This window comes from Eublepharis macularius, chromosome 4, assembly GCF_028583425.1.
Source record: "Eublepharis macularius isolate TG4126 chromosome 4, MPM_Emac_v1.0, whole genome shotgun sequence".
NCBI lineage: Eukaryota > Metazoa > Chordata > Lepidosauria > Squamata > Eublepharidae > Eublepharis > Eublepharis macularius.
In genome coordinates, this window is record NC_072793.1 from 117,000,470 (window position 1) to 117,013,573 (window position 13,104).

Consider the following 13,104-nt stretch of genomic DNA (forward strand, 5'->3'; position numbering starts at 1 on the left):
CAAGTATTTTAGTGTCCTAGAATAGGATACTGTGTCCTGTTTGATTTAGGCTATGTTCAGCCACTGCTGATTTTTCAGGATGGCCAAGTCTGCAGTCTCTTTCATGTTCTTTTATTCTTGTCTGGATGCTACGCTTTGTGGTCCCGATGTAAACTTGTCCACAGCTGCAGGGTATACGGTATACTCCTGCAGAGGTGAGGGGGTCTCTACTCTTTTGCTGAACATAGCATCTGTTGTATTTTTCTGGTGGGTCTGAATACTGTTTGTAGGCTGTGCTTTTTCATAGGCTTTCCCATCTGATCAGTGATTGATATATGGCAAAAACACTTTTCCCGTAGGAGACTGTTTTTCCTTGGTTGTTTGATTCATCCTGGGTTTGATTGCTCTTCGGATTTCATTTCTGGAGTAGCCATTTGCCTGAAGTGTGTGGTTTAGATGATTAATTTCCTCATTGAGCAAGTGCGGCTCACATATCCGTCTTGCACGATCCACTAATGTTTTCATTATGCCTCTTTTCTGTCGGGGGTGGTGATTGGAGTTTTTGTGTAAGTACCGATCAGTGTGAGTTGGTTTCCTGTAGACCTTGTGACCTAACTGAAAGTTTGCTTTGCGGATGACCAAGGTATCCAGGAATGGGAGTTTTCCCTCGATTTCTTTCTCCATTGTGAATTGAATGTTCAGGTGGATGTTGTTGAGATGATTCAAAAACCCTATCAATTCTTCCTCCCCATGGCTCCAAATGATAAATGTATCATCCACAAACCGGAACCATACACTAGGTTTGTGGGGTGCTGATTCTAGAGCTGTTTTTTCAAAATGTTCCATGTAGAAGTTTGCTATAACTGGGCTGAGTGGGCTCCCCATGGCCACCCCATCCATCTGTTCATAGAATTCGTTGTCCCATTGGAAGTAACTGGTTGTCAGACAATGGTGGAATAAGGCTGTTACATCCTCTGGGAAAATCTGATTAATAAGTGCAATAGTGTCTTTTACTGGAACCTTGGTAAACAGGGATACAACATCAAAACTGACAAGTATGTCTTGTGGATTGAGTTTCAGAGAACTGATTTTGTTGATGAAGTCTGCTGAATCTTTGATGTAAGACGAGGTTTTCCCAATGTGGTCCTGCAGGAGATCGGCCAGATGTCTAGCTAATTCATATGTCGGTGAACCAATGGCACTCACAATGGGTCGGAGTGGGACTGAATCCTTATGTATTTTGGGGAGTCCATATAGTCTAGGTGGCTGTGCTTCAGTCTTGCATAGTTTTCTGTGCGTGTCGGGATGTAGTGAGGAAAACTACAGGAAAACTACAGGAAAACTACAGTCTCCTACAGGAAAAGTGTTTTTGCCATATATCAAAGGAATTACTGATCAGATGGGAAAGCTTATGAAAAAGCATAACCTTCAAGCAGTATTCAGACCCACCCGAAAAATACAACAGATGCTACGATCAGCAAAAGACAGTAGAGACCCCCTCACCTCGGCAGGAGTATACTGTATACCCTGCAGCTGTGGACAAGTTTACATCGGGCCCACAAAGCGTAGCATCCAGACAAGAATAAAAGAACATGAAAGACACTGCAGACTTGGACAACCTGAAAAATTAGCAGTGGCTGAACATAGCCTAACTCAAACAGGGCACAGTATCTTATTCCAGGACACCAAAATACTGGACAACACTTCCAACTACTTTGTCAGACTGCACAGGGAAGCCATTGAAATTCACAAGCATAAGCAAAACTTCAACAGGAAAGAAGAAACCTTAAGAATGAACAGAGCATGGTTTCCAGTTCTGAAAAACACCAGGCTAACAAAACATTCTATCCCCGACAATAGCCCTGCAGAGAAGATTAGCACATCAAGTACCAATCCATATGCAAAAGAACCTCCTCAGGATACAGTGAAGCCTCCCGCCATTAGCATTCCACACCCTGGGAAACTCTTACAGGATGACTCAGCTCAACCCCACCCCTCCTGAGTAGATACAAATGACCTACATCTTTTCCACACTGTGACACTGAGAGATCTCTGTCTTTTGGTGCTACACCTCTGAAGATGCCAGCCTCAGCTGCTGGCGAAACGTCAGGAACTACAATGCCAAGACCACGGCAATACAGCCCGGAAAACCCACAACAGCCATCGTTCTCCGGCCGTGAAAGCCTTCGACAATACATTCCTTTCAAGCTTTCTGCAAGATTATCTGGAAGTTATACATGTTGTTGAATCTTAGAGGAAGCTATCTTATAATTTGTTACAGCTCTAATTTTCAGATAGCATAAATGTTTTCCAACAAATATATGCTTTACATGCAAATAGTTACTCAATTGCATTCCTGTTTTCCATTATAAAAAAAAATAGCACCAATGGCACACACACAGAGACTCACAGAACCCCACTATCTAGTGCACATTTTGTTTTAACTGAGAGTTTATGTATATGTATGGCAACTATCATCTTTTATAATTATTATGTTTGCTGTGCCGGCATTGAGGAAGAATGCTCAAATAACTTCAGCATCAAAGCTGTGCTGTGTGTCATAGAAATGTATCGTCAACCCGTCAACACTGAGAGATCTCTGTCTTTTGGTGCTACACCTCTGAAGATGCCAGCCACAGCTGCTGCCGAAACGTCAGGAACTACAATGCCAAGACCACGGCAATACAGCCCGGAAAACCCACAACAGCCATCCTTGAAAGGAATCTTCTGAACAAGCAATGCTCATACAACATTCGGTAGGAAGGGTTAAGATTCTGCAGAGGAAAGCATCTTGGTACACTGCTCTCTGATGCTGCATAACTGGTAAAGTGTTAAATATGATGGGAAGGGGAAAACAGGTAGCACATTACAGAATACAATAGACCAGCCAAACCAACATGCAACAAAACACTAAACATCAATAAAATAGTAGCAACAAGGGATCGTTATCCTACCTTCTCCTCAGCTGTCACAAGGCAGGCTTGGCTTAAAGACTTTCAACATGAAGTAAGAATAACACAGAAAAAATAGTGTCATGTTCCCTGAAAAAATAGTTTTTTTAAAAAAAAAAGTTTTCCAACCTGCTGTTTTAACTGATGGACTAATCTGTCTTTTTCTCTTTTCAAAGCCATCACTTCTTCTTGAGTTTTCTTTTTCTTTGAAGCCGACAATTCAAGCAAGGCAATATTTGCATCTTTTTCGCTGATGGCAGCAAGTAATGCTTCCTGCCTGATAAGATTTAAAAAAAAAATGAATCAAAACTACTGGAGATTATTTTTCCTTTTTAATTGACAGTTTGAATAATTCAAAAGAAAACAGGTACATTTTATCAGGCATCATGCAAACATGACATATCTTAGTCTGTACATAATGTGCCCAAAGGATTTTTCAAGGCTGAGATATATGGCTGTTACTGTATACGGCTAATTTTCAAAATTAATGGCTAGTGCACATCAGGCATTTAAGACAGAAATGTTAAGTCAAGGATTAGATATCACTGGGTTTCTAGAGTGAGACCATGGGAATTAGCTCATCTATAAGATACAATCTCTTGGATGGATGACTGCCTGAAGGGCAGAATGCCAGCTATGTCAACATTAACATCTCATGATCAGTTTATAGGCCACTCTTATAAGCCACTCTGACCCAGGCAACAGCCTGAATTGCACAGTGCTCATCACACATCTAAAGGGCCATAGTAGACACAAACCAGAACACCCATGATCAGGATTTCTTGCAATTTTTTAAAAGGATAAATCCTGATTTAGATCAGAACTGTTGCAGGGGGGTGGGGGTGGGTTAGAACTTGCTATGTAATTTTCCTGAAGCAAATCAACATAGCAAATTTCTACACTGGTGATTTAACCCAAGTTTGATGCTTTAGGAAGTGGGCTTCTTTGCACCACCCAGGTTTTTATGGCTCTTTTGCAACCTTTCCCAGACGACTGTGCTGTCATGTTCTGCAAAAGATTACAGCAAAGCCAGGCTGACTGCTATGTAGTAGATATAGTCGGGATTTTCCTGATCCCATCCACACATTTTACCTGCTCTAGTTCCCACAGCAGCCAACCCTCCCCCCCCCCCGAGTGCTACCAGGGGGCTTTTTGGAGGTTTTTAAAATTTCAGCAATTGACATATCAATATAATCGTATATTGGTATGTCCATTGCTGGTATTTTTTTAAAAAAACTGGAAATAGCTCCACCTACTACCACTGGAGGGGATGGCCACCATGGGGACCAACCACGGAAAATGTGTGGAAAGTTGCCATCTGGAAAATTAGTTGCCACTGTACTGCATTGGCAGCTGCAGTGACACTTGGAATTCCATAGGAAAGTGCAGCCATGTTGAAAAGGCTGTAAACACAGGAGCTACAATTTCTACCATAGGGAAAACACATATAGGTTTCTGTATGATACTTGTAACTTTTCCCCTGTAGGGCAGTTCCATGGGAGAGCAACTGAGATCAGAAAGATGGCATGGGAGAAGGGTTAAACTCCCTTCACCAGTTCTGTGGCTATACGCTGAACTCCTCCTTTTAGCCTTTTAAGAAATCTAGCCTTCTAAAAAATCCAGCAAACCCTAATTAAAGCTCTTCTGGATCACTTCTTGTTTGGGCCTCAGCAACTCAAGCTACTGAAGTATAGTGCACACATATTTATTATATTTTGAACAGCCCAATGCTTACTTTCACAGTCCCCAACGCGAAAAGTAGGAGATGATACAAGATGGTTCGGGCTGGCACATACCACAAATCAACAGCACACAAAACTCAGTTTGTGACAAGAAATATAGGGACTAGAAATGTATATAATAATATGATTTAATAAAAAGTAAAAAAACTCCCTCAGTTAATGAGAGTTCTTTGCACTTGAAGTTTCAGCAGGATTTAAAATATAGCACAACTGGGCAAATCACTGCATACAGAGCTTCAAGGCTGAAAGCTGGCCAATGTAAGAATAGTAAAATTAAAAGAAAATCACAAATGAAAGTCTACAATAATTTGCAGAAAGCTTTATGACCACAGATTTCTACTAATTCCAGAAGCATAGCCAGGTTGCCATTCTGTTTAAAGTTAACAGTTCTTCAACACCTTAAAGAGTAAGAAATAAAATCATGCTTTTGTGGACAAGTGCTATGTATTAAGCTACATTAGAATGAGATGTACTTCTAATTATTTCCTTTCATTTCTTCATACCACACAGCAGCAATAGCTATGGCAAAAGGTACCATAGGGAAGAAGCGACAGGATTTTGTCTGTCATTGCCTTACATTCTACCCATATCCAGCAGGCTGCAGAGCCCTTCTACAGCTCCTTTGTGCCAGGGAAGATGAGTGGGGAGGGAGCACACGCTTCCTTTGCTATTCCACTGATGTGACCCAGAACCTCTGAGAGCATGATTGAGCAGATGTGCTGTTTTAGAGCTAGACAGCAGCAACATGAGTGGGGGACATGCCTCTTCCCATATTATGCTCCTACCATTCAAGGAGACAAAATGAGATGACCAAGCAATTAACTTGCTTGGTCAACTCATTTTGACCAAGCAAGTTATCAAAAACAGAAGTCTGGTATAATAAGCTCAGCCACAGATTATCCGAGCAAGCCACTGATTACTGGTTAAGCAATATTGTAACTCATTTTTTAAAAGTTACAAATATGTTATTATCTTGGAATAGCTGGAGCTGTGAAGTGACTACTGTCTGGATCATCAGGTCCATGTATGGAGATTAGATAATGGATAACAACTTCCTACTTCATTGGCACTGAAAGCTTATCTTTTGAGAAGATTCTGAAGGGGAAATTGTGTATGGGAACAAATGTACATTTATTCCTTATGTGTGTGACAGTTTTCTTTAAAACACATAGGAGAAAAGGAATCATAGAATCATACAGTTGGAAGGGATCTCTAGGGTCATCTAGTCCAACCCCCGGCACAATGCCGGAAATTCACAAATAGTCCCCCCCCCCCCACACACACACAGTGACCATTACTCCATGCCCAGAAGATGGCATCATCAGGATCCCTAGCCAAACTGGCCTGGGAAAAACTGCTACCTGACCCCAAGGTGGCAATCAGCCTTACCCTGAGCATGTAAGAAGGGGCCACAAGAACTAAGCACTGATGTAATCCTTCCTGCCCTTCCTCTCCTGCTTAGGTTCACAGAATCAGCATTGCTGTCAGATGGCCAGGAGTATATAAATGGATGAGAACATGCACACAGGAGAGCTAATAAAATCCACACCAGAGAATTTAATCAGCAACCTAAAAATTCTCTGTAAAATTAAACACTTTAAGGGTGAACCTGAAGATGAATGCTCAGTTTTGGAAAAGTCTCTTCTGATTACTGTCTTGAGATTTAATGTTTTTGAAGAATGTCCCAGAAACCACTAACCATAGTACATTGGCTTGCCACTTATCACAATCCATATAAAAGGGAATAATGCAAACACTTCTGTTTTATTCCTCAGGTATGCAAGAGAATAATTTTCTAAGCTTTATTAACATAAACCATCATTGTTACCAAGATTGATAGTGGTGGCATACAATAAAGATTTTCAATATTAACGTTTACAGAACAGATTTCTCCCCTTGACTGTAATAATTACAATTGTGATTTTGTAAAGCATTTTGTGTAAAATAAAAAGGCAATTAAAATGCTGTAATTATAAACATTTGAATTAACAACACATATCCTACTGTTCATGTTCTGCTTATAAAGTGGGAAAGAAAAAGCTCAATCATTTTTTCTCTTGAATTTTTGTTTTCTTTCCCTTATGACCCTGAGTATTCTGCTTAAGGTTCAGTGGGAGGTGATTTCAGAGAGATAGTGATGAGAGATCTTGTTTGAAACAGCTCTTTTCTTTCACACACACACATACTCGAGGGGAAAAAAATGCCTGTGTTAAAACATACTATTAATCCTTTATAGATGCACGTGTATCTTCAAGAAAATAAACATGGGAGCATTAGCTGCATTTGAAAATGCACCAATCCCCAAGATTTACAATTTGTGAAAGAGCACATGCAGAGTAACAAAACTGATAACAATGTGATTATTCTAGATTTGCAGATGATAAATAGATTTTGCCGGTTTGAACTATAAAAGTCAGCCCAAATAGAAATAGTGTAAAACCTGGACTTGGAGAAACACTGAGAAGTTTTTTTTCCCCCTCCAGCAGTCACAGAACATATCTGCATGCAGCCTACTGAGTATTTTATATGTTACATAGAATTGGGTATGTTCAAGTGTACAGTTCATATTTTGTTGGTGTTTGTATGGCTTATGGCTTCGGCCGGAAAAGCAATAAACATATTATTATTATTATTATTATTATTATTATTATTATTATTATTATTATTATTATATGTTACATACTGAAATCTAAAATGCACTTATAAAGTGGCCTGAAATTACTGGAGCACTGATGTAATATTTCTTGAAACTCTAAACCACAATAGAACATAAAGCAGAATATTGTGCATTTGCCACAGTCTCTGAACACTCTTCAAGGGGCTTTTTATGTAGTGCATACTGAAGAAACAAAGGACAGTTGATAAATAGTAGTTAGAAATGAGTGGGGTCACTATACCATCAGGAGCTGATGAAAGGTAACCTTGGTCAATATAAAGTCATCATGCAACAGATTTATAGCAGAAGACTAGTGTTTTGTCACAATCACATTTATCATGGGATGATAAGTTCAAAAAGGAGCTAAAACTGGTAAATGATATAGATATTGAGGAATATCAGATAAAATGATCAGAGTACACATCCATATAAGCCCTAGCTTACAAGAAACTGCAGATGTTTTAATGTGGAATTAGGTCAAGCTCCATTTGTTTGAATTCCACCTGGCCCAGATTGGAATAGGGTCATTTAATGGAATTATTTTATATTTCCACTTGAAAGTAATTCCTGTTGTGTTGTGACTATTCTGAACCAAGCCCCCCAAACACTGTCAATGGGGCTTTCAGTCCTCTCTACAGTGTTATAGAGGGCTCAATTGTGTTTTTCTGTATGCACTGTTTGCTTTTTTCTGTGAAGAGGCAGCAAAAAGAAGCCTTCACAACAATCTCAGAACTCAGGTTTGAGGTCTGAATGCTGCTGCTAACATGTGTGGCAGCATCAAGGCTTGAGGCCGATGGTTGGTATGAAGCTTGGGAAAGGAAATGATGTGGAGGACTCCAGTTGGGAAATGGGTACAACTAGCCCATTCCAAATGATGCACAAACTCTGGAATGGTCTGGGTCTGAAACAGAACAGGGTAAAGTGAATAGATCAGTTAAAACTTGGCATGTGAAACCCTGACCCAACATAACCTGAATGTTGTAACTGAAACTGGGCTGTTAAAGATATTGATCACATCCAGCAAGGCTCTTATGATACACCAGTTCTCATGCATTAGTGGTCCCCTGCCATGGAAACACATATGCAGGACATCTGGTAGTAAAGATGTCCATTACAAAAAACCTGTAGATTCTTTAATGGCTTGGTTAAAAATTATACACCCAGTTGCTGTTTTGCTGATTTTTAAAATAATGTTTCTCTCCAATTCTTTTTCACAAGCACATTTACTTTGTTTTGTTAATTTTGTTCCATTATAGCCCAGGTGAGCCTGATCTCCTCAGATCACAGAAGCTAAGTAGGGTTAGCCTTGGTTAGTAATTGGATGGGAGACCTCCAATGAATACTAGGGCTGCAGAGGCAGGTAATGGCAAAGTGCCTCTGTTAATCTCTTGCTAGGAAAACTCCACCAGGGGTCACCATAAGTCAACTCTGACTTGAGGGCACTCTCCACCACCAAGAGTAAATAAGGAAAACAATCCTGGAGGCCAAACTAGTGGCAATCAGAACAAGATGACACTTGGCCTCCAGGACTGAACTTATGAGACGACTGGAAGCAGGGTTACATGTTCCATCCTCCACCTCTTCATTATATTTCCTTTGCTTCTCTCATTAGGCCAGTGTTTCCCAACCTGTGGGTCAGGACCCAAAAGTGGGTCTCAAAGCCTCTGAAAGTGGGTAGCAGGCCACTAATGGTGGCTCTTGCCCTTTGCGCCCTTCTCTTTCTCTCTTCCTTGTCCTTTCCAGTTTATAACATTCTGCCCCTTTCCCCGCAACAATAATGGGGGGCAGCTGTCTGACAACTAGTAATTTTACAATAGTAGGTGGAAGAAGGGTGAGGGAAGGCTGACAGTAGGTGGGAGCTGTTCAGCATATGGAAAAGTGAGACAATGAGAAAAAGAGGTGCATAGGCTGTGTTTTGACACTGCTCCTTCAACAGCCCAACTTCTTGCCCAGCCTTCTCAAGTGCCTTCTCCTATCTGCTGTGGAAGATGTACTGCACTGAGCTACCTACGTTACCATCCACCTCTTTGTTGACATCTGCCATATTCCCATATCTCTTCAACCCTGCCCCTCCCCGCCTCTCAATCTCTTAGGCTAGCCAAGGATGGATCACCATATGAAGTAAATTTGGACTTGTGTGTTACCATATCAAAAAGGTTGGGAACAATAGCATTAGGCAATATGAGTCTTTAATCCTTCCAGACTAACCCCCAGATAGCAACATGTGACATGAAGTCATGTGATACATCATGTTGGATACAACCGGTGTTATTACCTCCCCAGTACCAAGGCCAAGACCATGTGCCACACACTTAAAGGCAGGAAACACAAACCAAATACAACAAAAATACCGCATTGCCACTTACATGTATGCTAGCACAGGCTCTCTCAAACATGCTGGATAAAATATACAAGAAAAAATGTAGTTTAATTAGAAAGTGCTTAATCTTATTCGCTTGTATTGTTTTTCTACTACATTTCTCCTTGCACCAGAAAACATGCAGATAACTCTTTTGTTTAAAAAAAATGGCAGGGGAACAGGTCTCCTAGGCGCCGCCCTGAGAGTGTTCCCACACTTCTCAGTGGGCTAACTGAGGATCAAACAAGCCCAGTGCAAAGTGCACATGTGTGCAAAGAACAACAGAAAAATGAGATCCAGGTATCCCCTCCCACTGGGAGGATAAGGGGACCTGGTAACCCTACCCCTCACCCCCATCAACACCCAACCATGATGTGGTCTGAATGATTCACTTCTAGCATTGATGCCCCTTCTCAAGAACAGAAAATATTTGTGCCCATTAGATCATTCAATGAAAAAGCCAGCTAGATATGTACTATAATGAAAAATGCCAAATGGCTGGTTCAGAAAGCTTATACATTCTCTTCCTTTTCTAAAAGGTGTAAAGAGGAATTATTTGAAAATACCTTTAGAGGAAATAACCAATTAATGCCTCTGGCAGCTGGTAGTGATAACGCTGCAGTTTCAACTTGATGTATTTTAATTCATATGTTTAATTATTTTTTGTGTGTGCACCACCCTGGGCACTGTGGAAAGTCAGGATATAAATACTTTAGACAGACAAGCCTTAGACAGCAGTTTAAGTAAGGCCACCTTGGTTTAAAAAAAATCCAACAAACTGTAGCAATCATGTAACACCCTAATTGTGATAAATGGTAAATACAAAATTCAACTATAAACATATTCTAAAATGAGATTTTAATAGCTGTTATTTGTATTTACTTAAAATCTTTAGATTCTTCCTATTCCCCATGTAAATAGCCATTTTGTTCTTTAATGGAGAAACACCAACTATGTTCAACTCCCTCTGCTTATAGGCTGCTACAGAAAAAAATGTAACAGCCGACAAGATTAGAAATACTTTGGGGTGAATCCAATGACATATGCCTACAACTGTTTTGTTTGTGTGGAGCGCAGCTTTGCCCAAAGTCCAGCTAAGCCAAACAGGACGAACAAAACTATAGGTAATCTGTCACTGTCAGGCTACTTGTCTTTCAGCATTGCTCTTTGTGTTTATAAAGGACTACGATAAAAAGCAGATTGTAAAAAGAATGGTTTGATCCCTTGAGCATATTTTTTAACCAATGTTTAAGCTCTCCAAAATCATATGACTTGTAGAGGAAATTGCTTCTGTTTTTCTAAACAAAAGTTTACAAATAAATCCAAATCAAAGTGTCATACTATTCTAACACAGCAAAGGCATGCATCTCTCCATCTCCTAGATTATGGGATCTTAATGCTAGGGATGATCACCAAATCATATTATGGTTGATTTTGCAATAAAATCTTGGTCTAGGCTCCCTGATCTGAACCCTCCCAACTAGATCATCCACCATCCTGCTTCTGCATTAGTTAATATTGCCATCTGTTGCTATCCGTTCGAGTTATCTGTATACAACATTGACTGAATCTTAAATGTTTTAATTGGCTTTATGGCAATGTGGTATTTATTATGGTTTTTAAAGAAGCAATCTGCCCTGAGCCTGCTTGTGGGGGGGGGGAATAGAAGTCTAAAATAATAAATAAAATGATTGGGATGTTTTCAGATTGAAGCCCAGTGTATGCAATGCCCACAGTGTAACCCAAGAGGGTTTTATACTATTTAATGTTTTCATTCCTCCCCCTGCACCCCACCCCCCACACTTTTCCCAGGATTTGAATAAATCACAGACAATGGGAAATCTTTTGTCTATAGAATTCCATAGGTAATTCCACAAACCATACTGGTGGTTTCCACATGGGGACAGGTTTGTGAGGTTTCCCCATTATTGGGGCAGCTGTTGATCCATTGCAGCTCCCACATGACAGGTCCCTGACCCCCGGATGTAGCAAATAGTAAACTGAAACTTCTAGGAGAACCCCAGAATAGGGAAATCATCACATTTATTTAAAATAATTTATTTTATGACAGTTTCTTTGCATTCCTCCATAACTTAGGTGATCAGCAACTATAAGGGACTGGGGTTTGGTCTGCAAGTTTTCTGGTTAACCAAACAGGAAAGACAACTTTCTGAGAAGCTCTTAAATGCAAATTTAGTCATCACAGATAACAGAGAAATGTAGCACAACAATGTTGAGGAAACCATGAGGAGCATGGTCTCCTAGATACAGCTGGAGGAGTACTCCAGATCTGGCCAATGGAAGGAAGGAAGCGCTCAGGCACCCCAATGGAGATCTCATCCAGGGCAGCACTCCTCACATTGTGCTGCTCCAAGTGACTGCTTGTGGCCATTTCTACGTAAGTTGTCTGCCCCAGGTTCAATGCTGTTGGGAAGTAGGGTTTTTTTCTTCCTGCTTCTCCACAGGCTCCTGATGAATTTGTGCACCTTGTAGGGTTTCTCCAGCTTTTCACTGATCTTTCTCAAACCTGCTTAGCTGTGAGGTTTTGGGAAAGATCACAGTAAAATGTTAGGAGGTTCTAACACAAACTCTATTTTCTGGGAACAGGTGTCTGCAAATGTGTTCCCCATGCAGACCCCAAAGGGATGCCTACTAAGCTTTTCTGCACCTCCTATTCCAAGTGGAGGAAAGATACAACTGGCTCTTAGTTTGGGGGAAGAGATGCTTCAAGGAATAAACAAGCAGGGGCAATGAAACACAGTGGCAGATAACATGCCATCAATGGGTACCACATAGGGGATAACTGACACACACGGATATAAAAAGTAAAAAATTGTGAACCATGTGGAAAAGCCCATGAAATGCAAGGGGTATAACTGTAACATTTTTATGCAAAGCTCAAAAGTATAAAATAAGCACAGTGACCATTCATAATGCTATAACAGATGATAGCATAGTCTCCTCTGGTTATGCTTGTTTTCAAATTTCTGGTATCCTTATGCCATTGTATTGTTTTATTGAATGCTGTGTAATCTGCCTTGAGTCTCAGTAAAGTAAAAGCAGGAATATAAATGAAGTAAAAAACAAACAAATAATAAAATAAATATGAAAACTGCCTTCCTGAACACAGTTAAGCACACCTTAGAATCAACAGGACGCATATGCAAATAATTTTGCACAAGACTGAATCCAAAATATCTATTAAAATTAGTGGAAGCTTTGGCATTGAACATAGCAATAATTCACCAATAAACCAAAACAAATTATTTATGTATTTACATTGATGGGGGTTGTTTGTTCATTCAAATAATCAAATAATTCACTAATGACATAATTGGAAAAATGCACACATACTTGTAAAATTTCTTAGATCCAAAAATCCATGCAACTACTTCTGCATGCCTAGGGAGTGATTCT

General features: G+C 40.1%; 1 protein-coding gene across 2 annotated transcripts in view; it reads right to left on the reverse strand.

Annotated features, from left to right (window-relative positions):
* Positions 1-13,104, reverse strand: part of ERC2 (ELKS/RAB6-interacting/CAST family member 2) — a 768,095-nt gene that overhangs the window by 42,818 nt on the left and 712,173 nt on the right. For both annotated transcript variants that reach the window (XM_054977161.1, XM_054977162.1), the window contains one exon: positions 3,060-3,207. In XM_054977161.1, coding sequence (XP_054833136.1) covers positions 3,060-3,207 — 148 coding nt within the window. The remainder of the gene's footprint in view (positions 1-3,059; positions 3,208-13,104) is intronic.